Below are 24,546 nucleotides of genomic sequence, written 5' to 3'. Positions count from 1 at the left end.
AAAAAAAAAAAAAAAAAAAAAAAAAACATGTATGATTTTGCATCACATCCAAGTACATGCATAATGAGCACATGTATGCATAAATACATACAATAAATATATGTATATCCCAATAATCATTCATAGCAGATTGGCACTACAATGGAAGGTATTACATGTGCTCTATTTGCTTCTCTCCCTTTCATATGTTCGTGCTCAAAAGAAGATGTATATGTGCTTCTGACTCCATAAAAAAAATGGAGAGGAAGGGGGAGAAAGAAACTTTTTTTTAAATCAAGCGGAGGTGTTATTATTTTCGAATTGTATTACTTTTTAAATTAAAGTAGGAAACGGATATATTAAATACATGGACACATATACATTTTAGTATATATGCCCATGTATGTATGTGTACATACACATCATGAGAACAAACATATGCATTTTTCCTCTTTATTGCATTAGCATTTAGTTAATTATGTTTTTACTTATTTTTTTTTTTTTTCTTCTATTCCAATAAGATATTTATGATTTTTCTTGCGTCTTCCCACAGAATGGGTAAAAATTTACTTCATTCATTGTTTAAAGATATATCAAGGTAAACGGGGGAATTTTTTTTTTTTTTTTTTTTTTCATATATATACTTTATGTTCCTTCAATTTTATGATTTTTTTCAATGTATTGCTAAATTGATAATCAGATAGTTTTTAATGTACAATTTGAACAATACATAAACGTGCCAATATGCCAATAAGCCAAAAGTAAATAGAAGTTTTGGATTCAAAAGGGAGGGGGGGAGGTTAATAATCTTTCATTATAGCCATATGGGTCCTCCCCTTCTGGATGTGAAATTATTAGCAATTACCCAAGCGAAAACAAGAGAAGTAATAGCAGATAATTTAATTAAAATGTTTAGTGATGGTCCTGAGGTGTCCTTTAATGGATCTCCAACGGTATCTCCAATAACTGAATTTTTGTGTGCACTCGATCCTTTGCAATGTTCTGTTCCTAAAGCACCTGACTCGATATATTTCTTTGCATTATCCCAAGCACCACCAGAATTGGTTGATGAAAAAGCTAGCTGAATACCAGATAAGATAATACCTACTAGCAATCCAGCAGTTGCATATTTTCCCATTAATGCACCAATGACTAGTGGTGAAAAAACAGAAATCAATCCTGGAACAATCATTTGTCTCAAAGAAGCATCAGTTGATATTTTAATACATTTCTCATAATTTGGTTTTTGTTTATCAGCTAGAATTAAAGGAAATTGTTCTAAACATTCATTCAAAACACTGTTAGCAGCTATAGCAACAGATTTCATCGTTAAGGCAGAAAATAAATATGGTAACATAGCTCCTACAAGTAATCCAATAATGACCCATGGATTTAATATATTAACATGACGTAGGTTGGCACTACTTGCATATGCTCCAAATAATGCAAAAGCAACCAAAGCAGCAGATCCAATAGCAAAACCTTTACCAATTGCTGCTGTTGTATTTCCTGCTGCATCAAGGATGTCTGTTCTAGCTCTAACTTCTGATGGAAGTCCAGCCATCTCAGCAATACCTCCAGCATTATCTGATATAGGCCCATAAGCATCTATTGTTAAACAAATACATAGCGTACTTAACATACCTACAGCTGCTAAGGCTATGCCATATATATCACATAAGCCATAAGAAATACCAAGCGTAGCACTTAAACAAATTATAGGAATAAAGGTACTTTTATATCCTAATGATAAACCATATATAATACCTGTAGCTGCTGAAATTTTCTGTGTGTTAGCTATTTCTTGAACAGGACTAAAGGAATAAGATGTATAAAATTCAGTTGTAAATCCAATTATTAATCCTGACCACAAACCAACTAATGCTGGAACAATAATTTTCCATCTTTGAATTTCCTTTAATAAATTATATTTAACAGAAACGGGTAGGGCGAAATATCCAATTGCAACTATGGCTAATGATTGTAATATTGTAGATACAAATAATAAATATTTTAAAGTTCTTTCCACATCTTTTTTTTCTACCACTTTAACCGAACGTGTAACTATAAAAAATGTTAACATACTAACAACAATACTAACACTTGAAAATACCAAGGGATACATGATACAATGATTTATATTTGCGTCAGTTCCTTCTTTTAAACTTAACACAGATGAACCGATAACTAATGCTGCACATAAACTTTCCGATAGCGATCCAAATAAATCTGCACCCATTCCTGCCATATCTCCAACATTATCTCCGACATTATCTGCTATACATGCTGGATTTCTTATATCATCTTCTGGAATTCCATATTCATTTTTACCTGACAAATCTGCACCTACATCTGCTGCTTTGGTATATATGCCTCCACCTACTCTTGAAAATAATGCTATTGATGAACCTCCAAGACCAAATCCGGCAATTACTTTATATAAATTAGATTCCACTGTAATATTTTTAAAAAAGAAAGTCTTATAAACATATATTAATAATCCTAATGATATAATACTACATGATACTAAGGAAAAACCCATAACTGTGCCAGCATTTAGAGTAACTTTAAATCCTTTATCTAAACTTTTCCATGTTTCATTTGTAGTCCTTACATTTGCATACACTGCAATTTTCATACCTATATAACCACAAAATATGGATGTTAAACAACCTAACACAAAACTTATTGCTGTGTATTGACTAACAAAAAAGGCTAACAAAGCAGAAAATACTATAATAAAAACTGTTAAATATTGGTATTCTTTTGTTAAAAAAGCATTTGCCCCTTCTGCAATGTACGATGCTATTTCTTTCATTTTATCCACTTGTGTCAATCCATCTTCGAGTTTATCTATCTTATCTTCAGGACCATTTATATTTATTCTGCTTATACATATGCACTGTATTATCGAGAAAAGCAATCCCAAAACAGGGGGGGTAAACAGTAGTAGGTTGCACAAATACATCTGCTCGAGGTGAGGGAAAGGGAAGGTAAGAGGAATTGTACCTATTAAACTACAGAGTAATGAAAATAATTTCTAATACATAAAAGTTAGTGCTTTATGCTTTTTCCACATATTCGTTTGCTTCAATTCATGAACGTGCACAAATTCATAAATAGTGTACATATATTCAATAAAAGGCGTACACTCATAGCATGCAACCTTAATGTGTCACGTTTAACAATGCAAAAAAAAAAAAAAAAAAAAAAAAAGGGAAAACTACATAACTAGGGAAAAACGAAAAAATATGTGTTGTCTTCAGATAGGCACAAAAAAAAAAAAAAAATGTTATATCTAAAAATACAAAATGTGTAATAAACCTCTTTTTATTTCACAAGATATCACATTCTGAATGTGTACATATGAAATGTTCGTGCAACAAAACTAAATGAACAAATCTGTGTTCCAAATTTCACATTTAAATGATGGATAAAAAAAAAAAAAAATATATGATTTACTACAATAAAGAAGTTGAAAAATACACTTTTACCATTTTCACGTTTAAAGAGTAAAAATAAACACATATATATGTATATATTTATATAACTTAAAAAGATATGTAAATTTTTTGTGAAAAAAGTGTTTTTTCATAAAAAATTAAATAATAGTTACGAAGAATGGGGTGATGATATACACTTTCGTTCCTGTAAACTGTTTACAACGCGTATATGCAAAAAGTGTACAATGGGCTTTGTCAGAGGTACATATATATAAGTATAAATTGAACGTGTACATGATACATATACTTGCTTTTTTCTCTCGTCAAATAAATTTTCCATACCTTTAAAAAATAATAGATTTAGCTAATAATATTTAAATACGGCATATTTTTATTTTTTATTTAAGAAGAGTGAAAAAATAACGAAATTTATGCGAAACTTTTTTTTCAGTCAAAGTGTATTTAATTTTTATAAATTTAGAATTGTTATATATACTTTAATATATATTTGTGTTGCCATATATATACATATGTATTTTTCTTAATGCATTTCATTGCATATATTTTTAACACATATATTTTAGTTAGAAGAATATAAATTGAATTAAAATATTTTTATCTAAGCAATACATCTGTTATGTTACCCATACATAATCACTCAAGCGTTTCGCCTACCATGTAAAAATATGTATATGTTAACTTATGTACTTACTAAATGAAATGTGTATATTATATGAGTACCCATGTATGATTGGAATATTTAATTAAGTTAAACTATTGCTTCATTACCAAAATAGTCGCCTTGTTTTACCTTTTTATTCCCAAAAAAAAATAAAAGGAAAAAACATTTTTTAACTCTCCTAAGGACATATATAAGAGCGTTACAATTTAAATAAATCAACGCGAAAGGGTGCCACATATTGCACCTCCAAATGTGCTAGAGCTACGATAAAAGGTATTGAATACGAAATGATAGTACGTTGTATATATATATGTATATATATAACACCATATATTTAATATGTAAATACAATATATATATGAACAGAATACGAAAAAAAAAAAAAAAAAAAAAAATTAAGAAAGGAAAGAGATAGGAAATGAACAGGGTAATAAGGAATGCATTATTTTTATTTTTACAGTTCAGTGAATGTATTTTTTTATTTCACTTTTCTCGAAAACTGAGATACAATTTTTCAAAATATTCCCATCAATTGAAAGTGCATTTAACCCACTTGTAATGCCATATTAAGAGAGAGTAAGGGTTTTATAGCCCATAGGTAGTTTTAAAGGCCGTCGTCAGAAAAAAGATCCTTGGAGTTTTATGAAACATATACTTATATACTGCATTATGCATGGTCATACACATCGTCACCGTTATAACAAAATAAATTAGCCATACTTCATGCTACACACACCTATATTTTATAAGTATATTTAAACTCAAGTTAAAAAATATAAAGTACAATTACAGAACGTGTAAATAATAATTACTTTCTTTTCAGTTCATTTTTCCTGAATCATAAATGTTCTATACTTGAAAATAATTATTTTTGTCACATTTCCTTCAATTAATAAACACCAAAATATATATATATATGTACATTTTCCCCAACTCATATATTTTAAAAAAGTCTACTAATCCTAAAATTCTTATCGGCGTTTCATGGGGGAAAAAAAGAAAACAGCAAGCATCCTCTTTGAAAAAATGTAATATTGAAGCATCGAAAAATGAATGCCTCCCTAGAGCATATACAAATATCAAATTAAAAATTTTATGTTAAAGTTCCCACAACTTATGAAAGAAATATAAAAAAAAAATAATAATAATAAAATAGAAGAAAAAAATGAGTTGTAGGATATAAGTTTGTATTGTATAAATCACTGATAATGCATAAGGAAGAATAGGACTGCTAAGCGTTTTACATTTTATCGGGTTGGATATGAAAACGAACGATGGTTTACGTGAGCAATAGCATATATAGAACTAAGAACATTCAATTTTCCACTATATATATGTGCATTTTTTTTTTTTTTTTAGTTATATTCAAATAAAGTAAATTGCAACTTATCTGCAAAAAGAAATAATACTTTCTAAGAGTTCAAAATTTAGAGTGTTAATTTTACATGTTATATTTGCACATTAATCGTGTTTTTTTTTTTTTTTTAAACTTAAATGAAGTTTCATTGCTTCACCTTGAAAAGGAAAATTTCACTTTTTTCTGAAAACGCACAAAATAAAAAAATTTGTATTGCACTATGCAAACATTTGTGGGTAGTCCATAAAAACTTACCTTTTTGTTTTTTCATACCTATAACTATAACTATACAAATTGATGGTTCATTTCTTTTACCTTAAAAATTTAAAGCTTACTGAATTATTAAGACTGCAAAAATGTATACATTTATATAATGTACACAAAATTATCAATATTGCATGTACATATTTACAAATATTTTAAACTAGCATGAAATTTTTGTTAAACAGCCTTTTAAGGAAAATGCCGAAAAATGTATCCAAAGAAACGGTTAAGAATGAAATAAATTGGGAATACAAATAATGATGAATTTATTTAAGCCATAGTTCACTGACAACTCTCGATTTTCAAACAAATTTATTTGTTTTATATTTTATTTATTTTTTCTTTTCTTCGAATAAATATTATTCTCCTTTTTCCTCTGATCGTTTAGGCAAAAAACGTAATTGAAAATATTCCCAGCTATATAAAAAAAAAGGATGAATATTTTTTAATAAATCTGCGTGTCAAGCCTAATTCTAAGAACACATCCATATGTAATTATTACACACTATATTGTTGATAGAAAAATGCACACCCATAATATAAACCGTGATAACTACTGCAGCAGTTGTATCATTACATATATATCACTATGTTTTACATCGTTTTATTTTTTATCTTTCCCATTCCAGATTTTAACTCAGACAAAGAAGTGCTGAACATTAACATACAAGAGCAACCAATAAACAACCAATCCAATGTTGCCATCATAGAATATTTTTCAGACATTCGTAAGTATAATTAGTAAGAGCATTATAGAATTTTTTTTTAAATTATGTACTTGTTCAGGTTATGTAGTTTTATTTTATATCATTTTTTATTTTATTTTATTTATTCTTTTTCATTCTCTCCTTTTGTGTAACATATTTTTAGTGCACGTGAAAAAAAGAGACATATCTATCGTTTCCGGATTAAAATCAAGGGACAAAGTAAAATTTAAATAATATGAACTTGTCTGGAGTAAAATATGTTGCCTTTTATGACTATTATTAAATTCATGTAACATAACAACATTTTTTAATTTATAGGTTTTAATGGTTTCAAATATATCCTTGGATGATTTAAATAGCAATATTATTGAAAATGTCGAATAATATTTTAAGCCATTTTTTTTTTTTTTTACAACTATAGAACAAATTGTGCACAAAAATGAAACGTCATAATCGACTCATTTTTTATTGCTTCATATTTTCTTTTTTTTTTGTGCCTATATAATATGGCTCGTTTAAGCAGTTTTTATTTTGTATATAAACAATTAAATATATGTCCATAATGGGTTGTTACAAAATTGTAATATATATGTAGATACATGTACGGCAAATACATTTGCACATATAGTTGCCAAGTAATTTCCAAATGTAAAAATTATGCATATTAAAAGATTACATAACAAAATTAACCAAATAAAAAATTAGGTCTTTCTTTGTGTGTATAGAAACCATTTAAAATGAACTGCTTACATTATATGTAAAACGAATTGCCGTCGACGTGTATAAGAAAATATAGAGTATAAGACCAGAAACAATGGATTTTCTTTAAACAATAAATTATCCTACATGGATATATACTTTAGATATATACATAATGACAACATCAAGCAAATGTCATAACTTTGTCTTCATAAAAAAAAGCATATTTTTAAATATATATATAACTGTGTTTTTTTTTTTTTTTTTTTTTTTTTTCAAAAACAATTCTATAACTCTAAAAAAAACATTAAAAAGGAAAAAAAATAAAGTAAAATAATACATACTAATGAGATCTATAAAAAAAAAAAAAAAAACTAAGAATGGAAGGAGAAGGAAGAGAATGCTGTAAATAAACACAGTAAAATATCTTATGCATTTAGATTTAAAAAAAATATATATTATTAACATAATTATATTATGTAATCTTGATAAAGTTATCCCTATTTTATACAAGACCACTACACAAATTTCACTTTTGATTAATTCTACATTTTTTGTTATTTTTCCTGCTCGTTGGAATTATTTTATTATGTTTTTGCATGACTATGCTTATTAAGTAGTACATTCCTTATCACAAAAAGGTTAAAATTCGTAAATGTAAAACTACATGCATGTGCACAAGCATCATCCTTGCAAGTATACGTGTATAAATATTATATATGCAAAGACACATATGAAAAAGTACATGGTCATACACAATATCATATTTACACACAAGGAAAAAGATTAACTATTAATCCAACTAGATTTGACCTATTTATTCGTGATTCTTTTTTTGGCATTGGACATAATGGATTCTTGGCTTCTAAATAGTTCATCCTTTTCACCAACTTTCTTTTTTCCATCATCAGAACCATTGCTTTTATCCGTAATTTCCTGATATTTAATCATAATTTTAAATTCTCTTTTGCATAATGAACATCCTACAATTGCCAATATACATGCTGGTACAAGATATAGCAAAGCTGGTTGTGCACGCTCAAAATAAAAAAGCATGCAGTAAGTTACTAATAACCCTATTTGATAAAAAATCGAAATGGTATAAAAATAATATTTCTTGAATGACTCATGTATTGATATGTCATTAAACATTTTTTTAAAATTTCCCTTGTGTATTTTATTTCTGTGTAAATAATAGTCAAAACGTAAGCATAGTGATATTACAATCCCAGGTATAATTATGTCACCTAATCCTAGCATACTATAATGTAATGGGTCCTTTGAAACTGGAAATAGCAATTTTACCGGTGCTTCAAATGACTACAGGAGACAAAAAAAGAAAAACATATGACAGATATATAGGGACATGATATGAAAAGTAGACAATTTGGATCAAGTCTGCTACACGTTATGCTATACATATATGGACACAAAATCTAAAAAAATAAAAATAAATAAGATACTATAAATGGTATATTTCTTTTCATCCTTACCTTTGCAACAGTTACCATAACGTCATTACCAAATACCCAGAAAATGTCATACACAAAGAGACCGGACTGTTAGCACATACATGCAAGGCAGGGATAAAGTAAAATATATATATGTACATAAAGGTGATGGCGGGGGATAATTCGATGTATATATATATGTACATATTAATGTGAGCAAAAACTGCACATATTGCTGCTACCACGGTTCACGTGATAACGGCATGGGGAAATTGTAAGAAGCAAAATTTGCTTTCCCTTATTCAGACATACAAGTAATATGAATCCTATTAAAAAATTGCTTAGAATAACTAAGGATATGGCCTTAAAATAGGAAGAGGAAAATATATAAAATGAAATAAAATTAAAATATTCGTATTCATTTGCTCATGTATACAACTATAAATCTTTTACAACTTGTATCGTTTTTTTTTTTTTTTTTTTTTTTTTTTTTTCCACAAAATTTTATACTTGAAAACAAAAGGACACAGCCAACACATTATGGGTGATAAAATCCTTATAATAAATCCATCGTGCACCAATAATGAAGCAAAACAAGAAACTTATTATTTCTCCTTTGTTTGTATTGAAAACAACGGGATCTACAAAAAGGGGAAAAAATGGTTAATATAATTTTGCACACTCTTTATTTTTTCTAAATGGAAAAAATTGGCCTGCATTAATAGTGTTTTTTTTTTTTTTTTTTTTTTTTTTTTTTCAAATAATACCCTTCGAAATGAACCCTGGTAATTTTAAGCTTTTAACATATTCATCTTTTTTAAAAAATTTTGGTAAAGCAGGTTCCTAGGAAAGGGAAAGGGGACAATCTCATGAGAATGTTTTACTAATGCAAAGACATGTGATATATATGTAAATATGATCTTTATATATATATGTATATTTCGTGTGTTATATTTTCCTATAAATTAACACTTTTTTTACATAGGTAAAACTGTTGTTCTCAATTTTTATATGTTCTTCATAGTACTATGTATAATGTAATTCACTTTTACCCAAAAAAATTTAAACACAGAAAAAATTTGATGGGATTGTTTTTCTCATTTACTTTGTCATGTTTTTTTAAACCATTTGCTATAATTTATTAAAAATTTTTATTTTTTTTTTTTTACACCGCATATATTCACAAACACTCTTTGAACATTTTATAACCATTCATATTGGGAAGTGGTATATATATTTCTCGCGAAAACAAACTAATTCTCATGTCTATATAATATTTACGTATGTATATATGTAACGTACCAAAATGTTTGCAACAACACCTTGTAGTGAGAAAACTCCGGCTAGAGTTAAGTAGACGGTTAGAAGCATATTGACATAATAAGGGTCTAAAAACTTATAAGCAAAATATCTGAAGGGGAGGACAAGTAAGGAAGTAATATATACATTTTCATATGACCTAATTTTTTTTCATTCGTAATATGTTTGAGAATGTTTCACTTCACTTGGAACTATTAAAAATGATGCGTTAGGAACCAAATAATGAACTCTATCATTTCATATTCATTACAGAGTTAGTAAGGCTCCAGAACCAATTATGGGGAACATAATCGCATCATATGCTGTAATATTATCGGCCTTCTTAACTCGATCATCAACCTATAGAAGTAAGAAAACAAAAAAAAATTCGTATATTATTTTGTGATGAAGACGATTAATGGCGACCTTCTCCAATTTACATAATTATCCTAGTGATATGTTTTTTTTTCTTTTCTTCATAAGGTTATCTACTTATTCGATAAATTCTGTACCTCTAATTGCTTCAGACTATCATGGCTCCCGATATAAATAGTTATAAATGTGTACAAAAACATTTGAGCTATTAATGGGATCACAAAAAACTTGGACAGCACGATGGTTAGGACTAATGAGTAGGTTGGTATGTAGGTGTGGGGAAAAAAAAAAAAAAGTGCAGAATGTGAAATTCATTAATATATTTTTTGAAACAACCAAAAAAAAAAAAAAAAAAAAAAAAACTCAAATATGGATGCAAATTTATATCTGTATATGCAAAACCGGTTGTCCTATCTTTAAGTTTTAAATCAGTATGTTCACATGCAAATATTTGACATGCATCATTACATACAAACTCTACAACTTCAAACATAGAAATAGGCAATAAAAAATAAGGAAAAAAATATATGTTGGCCTTTCTAAAATAACTATTTTCCACTTACGCATTATCACATAACTCCCATAATAAAATATGGAACATCCTAGATTATCGTTCTTCATTTTTTTGTTCTTGCTAATTAACTTTAGTAAATTCATGTAGCACAACAGAAATTTATATTTTCACGAAAAAAAAAAAAAAAAAATACACTATTTTAATGTATTCTTAAAATTTTTATAAATGTTATGAAAAAATATTTTTTCCTTTATACTTTTTCGTTCTTTCGTTATTTCTTTTTTTTGTTTTTCGTTATTTCGTTATTTCGTTATTTCGTTATTTCGCTTTTTTTTTGCTCTTTTTTGCGTCACTTCCCCTATTTTTTTTTTTTCTTGTTTCCTAACGTGTACAGTACTATCAATGTAACTTTTATAAATTTTGCAAATATTCATCAGTCTGTTAAGTAGCCGCAAACAATTTTTTCATTCAAAAATTGATTTCAATATAAATTTGCTTAGAGGCATACAAAAATGTGTGTTTAATAACACATGTTTATTTTTTCCCATAAACTAATATTTTGTATGGTACACATGCTTGCAAGAACATTCAGTATATTTTTACATAATTAAATATTTTTAAATTCAAATATCCACTTACTATTTTTTTGTACATAATAAAAAAACAACCATATTTTGAATACAATTCCTTAAATATTCATATATAGTATATATTATGTGCAAATTTTATCTGTTTGCTCTTATATTTCATTTGTAATATTTAAAGTGTAATTGAACTAATTTGATGTAATTTTTAGAACAATGTGTTTTTTTTTTTTTCTTTTCTTTTTTTTTTTTTTTTTTTTTCCGCTTTTTGTTGCTTCCATTTTGGTTGTATCTTTTTTATTTTTTTATTTTATTTTTTACAAACTTGTCAAAACAGCCTCATTGAATAACTTTTAAAATGGTATTTTAGAAAATTACCTAGGGGAGGGAAAATGAAAAAAAAAAAAAAAAAAAGATATATATGTATATATATAATGTGCACGTGCACATGGTGTTCAAATCCATGTACACATACACATATAAAATGAAAAAGAATTGAACACATAAACACTAATACACATGATATCAGATTTGAGTTAAATACACTAATGCTTGTTTCAAAAATTCCGCAAATATTGCTAATTCAAATGGTTTATTGTCCTACGCGGGAGTGTGAACTTTATAGACATGCTTTTTTTTTGGTTTTTTTCTCAGGTTTTTCTTTTTTTCTTCGATTTATTGCGCTTTTGACATTTTTGATTTTTGTTATTCTACTGAATGTTACCCTTTTTTTCCTTGCATTCGGGTATTTTTTATTTTTTACGAGGTCTCAGCACCTTCACTCTGAAAAATATTTTAATAATGCAAAAAAGAAAAAAGGGGAAAAAAAATACCATTTCTGTATTTGTCTTTTTAAAAAACATTTTGTGAGTTAAAGAAAAAAAAAAAAAGAAAAAAAAAAAGGGAAAAACATACTTGAAATATTCTTACTGAGGAAGAATATCCATCACTGTAATTTCCTTTGATGAATATAAATCATTATTATTCTGTTCTAATTAAAATATTTGCTTTTATTTCATTCTAATTAGTTACTGTTACTTGTAACCTGACAGCGTCCATGTTTTACGCAAAATATTTTGACGTGCCCTCCGTTGTTTTTGTGGTCGTCCTTTCTGTGACCTCTCCAATATTTGTTTTTTTGTTTATAATTAAAAAGACAACTTAGTCATGAATTTATCTTCAGCATATATCTAATTAACCAATGAGGACTTCTTAACACTTTAAAAAGAAAAATTCAAAATAAAGTTAAAAATTTTTAAGTGTATTCATTTAACAAGTTAACTCCATTTTATATCTCTTTTTTTTTTTTTTTTTTTTTTATTTTTAAGTGTGCATATGTGTATACCTACTCAGGCACATATGTATTCACTTATGCACATGTTTACACATGAACATATATACGGAATGAAAATTCTCCTATCTTGTTTTGTCAACATATGAATTAAAACCATTTAATTTAATAATTATTGTAAAAAAATAATCACTACATTATTGTATATATATATAAAAAAAAAATCCATGGAAGTACCACATTTCTACAAACGTAGCCATGGCGAAAATTTTCGAATGAACATAAGCCCCTATGTTAATTCACTGCATAAGGAAAGTATAAAATATGACGAGACATTAGGTAAAGCTGCCTGTGAGAATGCAAATGAAGGAGGAGCTTTTTTCCAAAATACAAAACTGATTGGAAAACGTTCAATAAATGAAAATTTAGAAAAAACCTACGCTTCGTCTCTAGAAGAGAAACAAAAGAAGAACCCAAGTGTAAAAATTATAAATAATGAACAGGACTGGGGAAGACAGAATAATCAAAGTGATAATAACCTGAACAGTGCGCATTATAATCGCTATTACAAAAATCTAGGAACAATTCATCAAATACAGGTACCAGAGAATAATAAAAACATACATAATAATCTTATATATTCGAGTCAGGACATTTATTCTGACAATAATTATGATGCAAAATTAGTGCAAAAGGAACAACCAAAAGGAATCAGAAATATGCCAACGGGTACAAAGCACAAATCTGAGATAATTTCCACAACAAAGTCGATACAACAAGTTAATAGAAAACATTTAATTGATAATTGTTCATATGATGGGCATTCTGATTGTGAAAAAACTACAACATACAATTCGGAGCAGAATTTACTAGAGGCTTCTCAAATAAATTCACATTTAAAGTCAGAGCAAAATGTTTTAAACACATTTCGGAATAATATATATGTGGATTCGGAGCAGACGTTATTTCTTGAGAATACTGATAATGACACACATAGTAGTAAAGAAGTGTTAAATAATATAAGCAGTTTAAATTGTTCCCATCAAGTGTATTCTCACAAGGGAGAACCATATGAATTTACAAATAATAACACACAAATTTTGTTCGATAAGGAGAATGGAAATAATCAAGTGGAAAATCAAAAACAGAAGGAGCAAAAAATATTAGCACATCTACCTAGTGAAAAAAGTGTATACCTAACGAATGAAGCACATATTAACTATGCATATAAAGGGAAAGATGTAAATATATGGGACCACAAAATTCCAGACGAAGAGCACAAAAATGGTAAGAATAGTAGTTATAAATATGAATCTAAGGGGAATGATGAAATGTATGATTCTTTAAATGGACATCAAAATAACCATTTTAACATGGCAAATGTCAATGCACAAATAGATATGGACAGTCATGAATCGTTTAATAAAAATTTGTCTCATAACCCAAGGGATGATCTGTTATATATAAATCATACATTTAGAGAGAATGAAAAATTTAATAAATATTTAAATCATAGTATGAATAATTATGTTTTTTCAAAAGGAAATGTAAACAATGATGAAACTGTTAAAAAATTATCTATCCCAAGAAAAAGAATGACACACAATTCAACTGGACAAAAATCTGTATCTGTGAAAGATGGATTTATGAGAGTTAATACATACAGCAAGAATAATGATTTTAAAAAAATTAAAATGTATCAGTCAAACGGCTTCCCAGGTATGCATTCCAGCATATGTTCACTGTCAACATCGAATTTATACCATAACCCTGATGATATCATAACTGGGAAGTTGTATTACCCTCCAAATCACAGTGATAATGCAAATGATCACACATTCAAGCGAATTAACGGCTCCGCTATGAAAAATGGCAATATGTGCAATGTTGATACACCCTCTTTCAAAAATGATGTATTTCGTGAAATGGGCTATGAAACACCGGGTACCCTAATTGACCAACTCACTATACCCAAGGAAATAAAGTGTAATGGAGAAGACAAATTGAATAATAATTTAAACAATCCAAGTCAAAAAATTAACCACATAATTAGAAATTTTGATGAAAGTCATAAATATACATGTGCGAAGAATTATCTTAATAGGTTTGTAGAAAACCACTACAATTTAGACGAAATAAAAAATTGTATTCCTGAAAGGGTTTTATATACAAATCATAAGTTCGATGTGCCCCAAATTATTCAAGGAATTACGACGAAACATAATAATGGCTTTGTATCCGAATGCAATCAAGACACTGTTATCGAATACAATAATAAATGGATATTGGTTAAGGGAAAACAATTTGGAATAAATCAAAAAGAAAATTTTAAGTCAGTTGAAGATTCAGCAAAATATTTTCAAAACTATTTAGATGAGCAGAATAATAATACAAAAAGAATACTTTCAAATAGCACCTTTAATTCATTGACTGGAAAATTGAACATAAATTCTTCATGTAATGATGAAAATTTAAGGGACCTTAGCAAAGTTTATGATTATAAAGACACGTTACGTTCCTACCCAGCCTATTATGGAATATCTCAACATATGAAAATTAGTGCAAATAAAAACAATAGGGATAACGAAATGGGAAAAGAAAAATTAGAAAATATGGAAGAAACTCCCACAATAAAATCTGAAAAAGATTACTATTATGATTGCAAAAATGGAAATAAGCAAACTCCGAAGAAAAAATCTATTGTAAAAAAGCAAAAACTTGCCTTATGTGGTGATTTTCAGTTAAAAAACCGAATTAAAGATTTCGTATCAGAAAAAATGAAAGATTGTTTTAGCATAAATTTTCTGTAATGCGGGCACATGTCACATTAGCGCTTATGGGAATGCTACTTTTTTTTGTTCTTCTTTTGATTGCTTCTTTTTTTTTATTATTGTTTTGATTGCTTCTTTTTTTTTTATTATTGTTTTGATTGCTTTTTTTTTTTTTGCTTCTTTTTTTTTATTATTGTTTTGATTGCTTCTTTTTTTTTTATTATTGTTTTGATTGCTTCTTTTTTTTTTTTTTTTTTTTTTTTTTTTTTTTTTTTTTTTTTTTTTTTTTTTTTTTTTTTTTTTTTTTTTTTTTTTTTTTTTTTTTTTTTTTTTTTTTTTTTTTTTTTTTTTTTTTTTTTTTTTTTTTTTTTTTTTTTTTTTTTTTTTTTTTTTTTTTTTTTTTTTGTTTGTTTCTTTTTTTTTTTTTTGTTATTGTTTTGTTTTTTTCTTTTTTTTTGTTATTTTTTTTTTTTTTTTTTTTTTTTTTTTTTTTTTTTTTTTTTTTTTTTTTTTTTTTTTTTTTGTTTGTTTTTTTTTTTTTGTTATTATTTTGATTTCTTTTTTTTTGTTACTGTTTTGATTGCTTCTTTTTTTTTTGTTATTATTTTGATTACTTCTTTTTTTTTGTTACTGCTTTGATTGCTTCTTTTTTTTAAATGTTTTTTTCGCACACATATCTAGATTATGTACGAATGCCCGAGACATTCGCATAAGTACACGTGTGACCGTTTTTCAAATTGTGAGATTTTAATATTACTGAGTTTTTGTTTTTGCAGCGCCTTTTCATTTTATGTAGTTGTCTTTCTCATGTCTCATTCGTTATTTAAGCGTGGCTAGTTGAATAGGGTTTTCTTTGTATCTGTGCAAACATGGGCATATAAATATATATATACATACACATGTGATAGATAAATGCAAATGTGTGCATGTTTCCTATTTTTCTTCCCTTTTTGGGAATTAAAATTAAAATAAAATGTTACACCCGTTCAACGTTTCGTTATAAAAGTCAGACTTTCAATTGCTTAATTGTGTTAAGACTATTTATATGGAGATATCTTCCTCTATATGTGTTGCATTTTCTTTTTTTTTTTTTCTTTCCTAACTTGTTTAGTACATAAACAAAAAATATATGAGTTCCCACATATATATAAACGTAAACAACACAATAACTAATTTTAGTAAACTTCTCATACATACTCACTTAAAATAATCAGAAAATTTCATGCATTTGTGAAAAAAAAAAAAAAAAAAAAATGCTTTTCAACAGGTCTATAATAAATAGGTAGAGATATAGGTAGAAAAATTAGATAACAAATTATTGCACACAAGGGAATGAATAAGTTTTTCATTTTGCATATCCATTTATTCCATTCATTAGTCATCTTCTTTTAACTTAGGATGCATGTTTCTCAATGAGCTGCTTCAACGCTGTGTCATTAGCTCCTAATAATGTATCCACAGCATTTCCATTTTTGTAAACCTTAAAGGTTGGCATGGATGTTATATTTTCCTTCTCCGTAACCTCGGACACTTCATCAACATCAACTTTTATGAAAACCATCTTGGTATATTTCTTTGAGCACTCTTCATAAAATGGTGCTATTCTTTTACAGGGCCCACACCATTCGGCAAAAAAGTCTACGATGACTAATTCATTCTGGGAAATGATTGCTTCGAAATCTGTGAGTTTAATGTGCAACAAAATGCAGAGCAGGGAGGAAAAAAGAATATGAGTACATATTAAGTATTCATACATGTATAATTATGTCTGTTTATTTGTTAATACGTTTTTATCCATACGACCATGTTTATACGCCTCCACATATGCGGATCATACCCAATAAAAGGTATAGCTGCGCGAACAAATTTCTCACCTGCTTGACTCCCAACAATTTTAACCATTTTCACGTTTCGAAAAAAAAAAAAAAAATTTCAAGTTGGAGGGACGTGTGTACACTTATGTTACCAGATAATGTCACAAAATTGTCGTAAAAAGCTATTCTGGAAAATGTTATAATAATAAACAGATTCTTATGTACAAGTTTTATAATGGGAAATATACATACTTACATGCTTATGGTACAGTGTTAATGTTTGAGATTTATTTTCATGGAAATTTTACGTTTTTAATTTTTTGTGAGTAAAGAGAAAATAGAAATGTATAAATATTTATGCACTTATATATATGCATATTAATATGCACATCCTTTTGTATTTATGCTTCTTCGTGCACAAAAGATAAATAAATTTCCTAGAGAAAATAAGGGTGGGAGACCAAAGGGTACTTTTTTTTTTTTTTTTTTTTAAATGGGGTATAAAAGCTTCTTTATTCGCTACCTCTCCATTTATGCTAGCTTGCATGCATCACCTTTTTTCATTCCATAAATTTAATTTTACGATTAAGATCAGTAAAAGAGAAGTGCGTCATTTGTTCAATGCTCGAAGTATAGTCTCAAAAAGTAACTTAAAAAATTGAATTAGAAACCTTTTACTGTGTAACATATACCCAGAAAATTCTGCGCTTAAAAACAAAAAAAAAAAAAAAAAATTCCAAGGCAGGAAAAGCATCCCTGTGACTTGAATCTTATGTGTACCACAAAGTTTGCATATGTTATATGAACACAAAAAGCACATTAAAGTGCGCATGGCTTAACATGAAACAAAGATTGGGACAGATATTACGTAAACTATAAACATACACACACTACGTATGATTGCATGCTCACTTACATTTCGAACTTCCATGAAGGAATATGGTCAAGTGAATAAGCACACAAGCACACTTATGTGCACAAAAAAGGGAATTCATTTTATGACGAGAGTACGGTTAAAGGCATAGACAGCTCTCGAAAAGCAAGTGTTTAAATGATAGATAGTCACTGTATATAAAGTGATAAAAGTAAATAAAAAAGAGGTACATAAAATAAGGTTATTTTCTAAATTATTTTTTTATATTTTTTATATTTTTTATATTTTTTTCCCACAATTTACCTTAAAAGGTTCCCATGACACTAGGATGAAAGTGTACCAGCATACCCATGAATCCCTATCAAGTGTAAAGATTTTTGAATGGTAATAGCAATATTATTCAATATGAATATAACACAAATGTGGAAGTGTATAATAACCCCCCATCCTCCTTTTTGTCAATCCCGCAATTTACCATTTTCAACTTAGCTTAATATGTTTTAAACTCTATATTTTTTTTTTTTTTTTTTTCAACGTCCGATTAAGCAGTATATAATTCAATAAAATGAATTCATAATGTATTTATCTTTTTTGTTTTATTTTTTTTACACAATTTTGAACGGACATTTATGTATTACAAAAAAGGTATGATGTGCATTTTGGGAAAGAAGAACACGAACAGAGTTTTGGTGTATCACTGTTCTACTAATATTGTTGGATATGCCTAAGATTGATATGCCAATGTGAGGCCCAATAATGTTTTGCAATCCGCTTCTCGCATAGACACATTCCTGTTCTACACAAATGTGCATACTCACAATCCCTCGCATAACACTGTATTATTTTCAAAAATGGACCTAAGGGTGTGGATATAATTTAACAAAAGCATAATTACCTTTATGTTAATTCATTTTTACAATTCCATTTTGTTCTCAGTTTTCTCTGTTTTGAAAAAATAAAATAAAATGAATTCGTTATAAATGTTTATTTAAATATAAAGTAAGTTCTCTATGGTTTTTTTTTTTTTATTTTTTGGCCATTTTATTTTTATTTTTTTATTTTTTTTGTCAAAATGCCAAGAGAAATAATATAACGATTGGAATAAGTTTAATTAAAAATGTCTAAGATTTCAAGGAGGGTGGAGAAAAAAAACTGCATTTCATAAGTTGTCCGTTTAAAGGCGATTCCTTATGGACTGTTCTTTAATGAAATGTGCTAATGGTGTATTCGATAATCATCACCCCACCCCAATTTATGCACAAGCATTTTGTCAACCTATACAAACCTTATATGTTGTGTGGGGGAATGATCTATATATATATATATATATATATATATATATATACATGCGCGGGCATAAATATACACATATACAGGAGTGGCATATACACACACATGATGCAAATTATACACGTGGAGAAAATGCTCGCTCACATGCCCAGTAAAATTTATACCATAATACACACACCCATTATTCAAATATAATATTCGAACTTACGCATCACGGTAAAAAAAAAAAAAAAAAAATAAAATAAAATTAAGAAAGAAAGAAATAACAAAATAAAGAAGTAACGAAATGACGAAATGACGAAATGACGAAATGACGAAATGACGAAATGACGAAATGACGAAATGACGAAATGACGAAATAACGAAATAACGAAATAAAGGAAAAGTTCATATATTAACATGATCACATGTATAAGTTAGCATATAAACCGTGATAATTTTTTAGTACAGTATTTGAACAAGTCGATTGCAAGTAGTAGCAAACTATTAGCATGCATGTATTTATATGGATTAAAATATGCACATGTCCCTCACAAATGATGTGTATAGGAGGGGTATACGAATAAATATGCAGACACACATATATACATATAAATATAAGGATTAATATTTACACTCGTATACATTAAAATTAAGCTATAAGCCCTTTTGCATAAATGCGTGTGCAATGAAGAGAAAATATATATATATATATGTGTGTAAACCAACTTTGCCCTTTGGCCCCTTTGACTCGATAAAGTGTTCACATATTTTCACCACTTTCACGTGGGAAAATTGCTAAATTGGCAAATACGCACACGGGCGGGTGAAACATACCTCCTGACGTGCAAAAATAATTGGTCTCTTACTTTCACACATAGCTCACAGGGAGACCTCCTCCCCCTTAAGGGAATTTATCTATTTAGCACGTCGTACATAAAACTAAGTTACACACTAAATTGTTCAATTTCCTTAGAGACAGCATCAAATGTATTTTTCCCTATGTATTTCTTTTGGAGCAGGTAATTCAAGATTTTAATGAACTCTTCAGGGTACTTTGGTATATCCAACATAATGTCCTTCAGGGAGTTCATAACTTCCATAACCCCTCCTTCAATATTTTTTTCAGTGATAAAATTTTTGCTTAATAAGTAATCGACAAGTTTGAAAGATAAATTCAGGTCATTGTTAATATCCACATTAAGCACAAACATTTTTTTAACAACATAATTACAAAGATCATGATATAAAGGTAGAAATTCATCAACGTGGAGATAAAATTCCTGTTCATCTATGTATGAATAAAAGTATTCTAATAGTGTATTATTAATTTTCCTTTTTAATTTCATTTTTTCATATGTATCATCTTCATCCCAAATGTAATTAATGTTATTTATATTTAATTTTTTCTTATTATGGATCCTTTGTTGTGTTTTGTTGCAAATCATCATACCAGTCATACCACCAATGTGTAATTTGTATATATCACTCAAAAAGGCAGGATATAACACATCGTCATATATACATCTTAATAAAAATTTACAAATCATTTCTTTTGCTTGAGGAAAATCAATTTCGTAATCATCAATATAACCTATAATTCTTATGAAGGCTATAATAATATCATTCTTGAAATAATAAGTTTCGCACAAATTATCCAATAAATATGATATATACTTTCGACAAATATTATTTTTGCTGAATGATTCTATTATACTTATTCTAATAAATTCATAATGAAATAAGCTATTTGTATTGCTCAAAAATTCGACTACTTCATTCGTGTCTCCATCATTGAAAAAGTCTACTAAAAAATCCCGTGATTTTTGTTTAAATTCTTTTTTTTCTTTCTGTATTTGCTTTATATTAAGATCCAGTACCCACAACATGGTGTCTTTCCACATCTCATCTTTCACTTTTTTTTTCTCCTCTACATTTTCCAGATTTTGTGCATACATGTCGTACTTCTCAAGCAAATTCGTGTTGGAAGAATCTTCGTTTGTAGATGAGCCCCCATTTGTGTGTTCTTCTGCGTTAGTAAGTAATTGTCTATTTGAGGTGTTCAGCTTATCTTCCATTTTATTCTCTTGATTATTCTCCGTAAGGTATGAATCCTCATCTGCAACTTGGTCATTTTCCTGTGAATTCAATAAGCCCAATTCATTTTCATCCCAGCTGTCTATATCCAAAGCATCGAAAAAACCAGTGGGTAATTTCAAAATATAATTTTTATCTATCACATTGTCCAGTGTACTAAATCTAACATACATTAAAAAAATTTCATAACATGTTGGACAATCCAACTTAATGTCATCTAAACTTAATAGAACTTTCTCAAAAGCTCTCTGTACTTGTTCAGGGATAATCAATTTCGTGATATTTAGAACGTTTAACAAACAGGACACATTAATTTGACACTCATCATCTTTGTCAAAAGATTTCTTTATTAATTGCAAAATTAAAAAATCGTTATATTTCTTAACATTTAACTCTTTTAGACCTTCAATAAATTCTTGAAAATTGTAGCTTACAAAAAAGTTGTTAATTAGTGTATCGCTATTCTTTTCAAAATCTTCAAAAGACAAAATATTCATATCTTCAAACATTTTATTTTTCATCTCGGATACTTTTTGAGAATATTCGATTTCTTCAGCATTGACCACTGTGTAGAAGCAATTCTCGTCTTCTATTTCGCTATCGTATATCGGATCATTCATGTCTACGTACTTTTTAGTGAGGAACATTTGATCCTTCAGCAAATTCAACTTTTTACTTTTCCGTTTGTTTGTCGACATTTTTATATATTTCTTATTCTTTACTATAGTGTTGTTCTATTCAATGAATTTTTCTATCCTTTGATTAGCTTTTTTGAGGTATGTGTAACTATTTTTGATTCTTTTACGGTTCGAGCAAAAAAAAAATATCGGAAAAATGTGGATAAAAACAGGCTACACACAAATGTAGAATAAACTGAACAGAAACTTTCTTGGAATATTTTCTTTTATATCAAGTAAATAAATTCGTTTATGCACATTCACGTTTGTGTAAATATTAACCTGTATTTATATGTATGTCAGTAGTGTGTATATGCAGAATATTTGTGTGTATTGAGGGGGAATAAAATTAAAATGTGCACAAAATAAAAATTAACTAAAAAGGTTTTGTTCACGTACTAATGAGAAAAAGTATAAAATTTTTTGCAAAATTTTAAAGAAAAACCAAAAAAAAAAAAAAAAAAAAAAAAGCATTTCCAACGTTTTCCAAAGTTGCAATGTAGTGAATTTCCTTTTTTTTTTTTTTTTTTTTTTTTTTTTTTCCTACATAGCAGTAAAAGCGTTGTTTAATTATTTCAATTTTAATTTTAACTAAATTTTAACTGAAATTTTTTTTTTTTTTTTTTTTTAAATTCTATTAAATGCTTTTGTGTACTTGTACATCTTCTGCATATATGCACGCAATTGGGTTAACGAGTATGGTGCAAATATACCAAGCATATACATGTAAAACGGAAAATGTTATATGTATATACATATACAAATGATAATTTGATATAATTCTTTCAATCAAAGCTTGACACATACACATACATGTAGGTATATATGTATATATATGTGCTCACTTGCACATACATGTAGATATGTATATATGTTTGTTCACTTTCACATACATGTAGATATGTATATATGTTTGTTCACTTTCACATACATGTAGATATGTATATATGTTTGTTCACTTTCACATACATGTAGATATGTATATATGTTTGTTCACTTTCACATACATGTAGATATGTATATATGTTTGTTCACTTTCACATACATGTAGATATGTATATATGTTTTTTCAATTGCACGTACATATAGGTATATGAACTCATTCATACATATATATACACACCTACATGTAAATTCTTTTGTCGCTTTAAACTTCAATTTAGGAAAAATTTTTTTTTTTTTTTTTTTTTTGTTTTTTTTGAAAACATAAAGAGCCACAAGTTCTTTTTAGTGCCATTGAAATTTTCTGACATTACAACTAACTTGCTTTTTTGGAAACTCATGAAAATAATTACGGTAAAAGGGGGAACGCTATTAGAAACTGTATGAAAGATGTTACATCACATCTTTATGCTTATCAACTATCTATCTCTTCCTATCTTTTTTTTTTTTATTTTTTGTTCTCTTTATTAAAATAAAATGCAGAGAAATATGTGATAATTTAAGAATTTAAATTTATCATAAGTAATCCTACTCTATATACACTTCGGGTTAGGTGGGGAATGATTTAATAGGGGTGAAATATCGCAAGAGTATTTTTGTAATGCTTTGGAATAATATGTAAAAGTAAAAATTGTTTCGATTATTTAAAAGTATTTAGTACATTGGATATTTGTTAATGAAATTTAAAATACAAAAATTTGGTTATAAAAATTCGGGAACAAAAATTTAGTGGAAAAAGTATTTTTTTTTTTTTTTTAAATCTTTTTATAATTCATCCAAAGTGTATTAAGCATAATATATACTTCTTTCCTACTAAAATATGTTATATGCGATGGCTCCGTTTTGTTGGTTTTAAATGGGTGATATGATACATGTCGTAAGCTCTTCAAGCAGATCGTACGTATATATATGTGCATAAGTATATATATACACCTTATTGCTGCTTTACACAATCTTTTCATTATACCATTTGCACCGTTTCTTACAGCATATAGTGTAGAGCGAAAAAAGCGAGTAATAAAGATATTACATCTTTAGTTACTGAGAGATAAAAAGGCGTAAGAAAGAAAAAAAATATATAGAATGAAGTAAAATAATAATAGTAATAATAATAATAGTAGTAGTAATAATAATAATAATAATAATAATAATAATAATAGTAGTAGTAATAATAATAATAGTAGTAGTAGTAGTAGTAGTAGTAGTAGTAGTAGTAGTAATAATAATAATAGTAAGAATAGCTGCAATAAAAATGATTGTAATGACTGTAGTAATAATGGTAATAATATAATTATGATTAAGATAACAAGAATAAAACTAATATTCATGCGCCACTGCCTTTGAATCTGAACACATTTTAAAGCGCGTAATATTTATGCGTGGTAGCATGCATACATACCCCCATATTAAGCATATCAAAAAATGGCTTATATTTATTTGTTCACATAATCATGAAC

At 27.7% G+C, this 24,546-nt stretch overlaps 6 protein-coding genes across 6 annotated transcripts; 2 read left to right on the top strand and 4 right to left on the bottom strand.

The window, feature by feature from the left end:
* Positions 1-793: 793 nt before the first annotated feature.
* PGO_125160 (V-type H(+)-translocating pyrophosphatase) lies at positions 794-2,947 on the bottom strand (the record flags this gene model as incomplete). Its single annotated transcript, XM_028689306.1, has 1 exon — positions 794-2,947. One exon carries the CDS (start codon positions 2,945-2,947, stop codon positions 794-796), a length of 2,154 nt encoding a protein of 717 aa, XP_028545107.1.
* Positions 2,948-5,598: 2,651 nt separating this feature from the next.
* PGO_125150 (conserved protein, unknown function) lies at positions 5,599-6,816 on the top strand (the record flags this gene model as incomplete). Its single annotated transcript, XM_028689305.1, has 6 exons — positions 5,599-5,693; positions 5,890-5,950; positions 6,114-6,216; positions 6,355-6,453; positions 6,596-6,651; positions 6,751-6,816. 6 exons carry the CDS (start codon positions 5,599-5,601, stop codon positions 6,814-6,816), a joined length of 480 nt encoding a protein of 159 aa, XP_028545106.1.
* A 1,128-nt stretch (positions 6,817-7,944) lies between these two features.
* PGO_125140 (signal peptide peptidase) lies at positions 7,945-10,913 on the bottom strand (the record flags this gene model as incomplete). The annotated part of the gene is made up of 9 exons (XM_028689304.1): positions 7,945-8,451; positions 8,625-8,690; positions 8,895-8,945; positions 9,093-9,223; positions 9,350-9,425; positions 9,885-9,993; positions 10,153-10,241; positions 10,394-10,506; positions 10,820-10,913. The coding sequence occupies 9 exons, from the start codon at positions 10,911-10,913 to the stop codon at positions 7,945-7,947; spliced, it is 1,236 nt and encodes a 411-aa protein (XP_028545105.1).
* Positions 10,914-12,872: 1,959 nt separating this feature from the next.
* On the top strand, positions 12,873-15,455 carry PGO_125130 (hypothetical protein, conserved; the record flags this gene model as incomplete). The annotated part of the gene is made up of 1 exon (XM_028689303.1): positions 12,873-15,455. The coding sequence occupies one exon, from the start codon at positions 12,873-12,875 to the stop codon at positions 15,453-15,455; it is 2,583 nt and encodes an 860-aa protein (XP_028545104.1).
* A 1,354-nt stretch (positions 15,456-16,809) lies between these two features.
* On the bottom strand, positions 16,810-17,318 carry PGO_125120 (thioredoxin 1; the record flags this gene model as incomplete). Its single annotated transcript, XM_028689302.1, has 2 exons — positions 16,810-17,096; positions 17,291-17,318. 2 exons carry the CDS (start codon positions 17,316-17,318, stop codon positions 16,810-16,812), a joined length of 315 nt encoding a protein of 104 aa, XP_028545103.1.
* A 3,002-nt stretch (positions 17,319-20,320) lies between these two features.
* Positions 20,321-22,168, bottom strand: PGO_125110 (hypothetical protein, conserved; the record flags this gene model as incomplete). Its single annotated transcript, XM_028689301.1, has 1 exon — positions 20,321-22,168. The coding sequence occupies one exon, from the start codon at positions 22,166-22,168 to the stop codon at positions 20,321-20,323; it is 1,848 nt and encodes a 615-aa protein (XP_028545102.1).
* Positions 22,169-24,546: the final 2,378 nt, after the last annotated feature.

Source organism: Plasmodium gonderi (genome assembly GCF_002157705.1).
Source record: "Plasmodium gonderi DNA, contig: Chr12, whole genome shotgun sequence".
Classification (NCBI taxonomy): domain Eukaryota; phylum Apicomplexa; class Aconoidasida; order Haemosporida; family Plasmodiidae; genus Plasmodium; species Plasmodium gonderi.
This window is presented reverse-complemented; position numbering and strand designations above follow the sequence as displayed.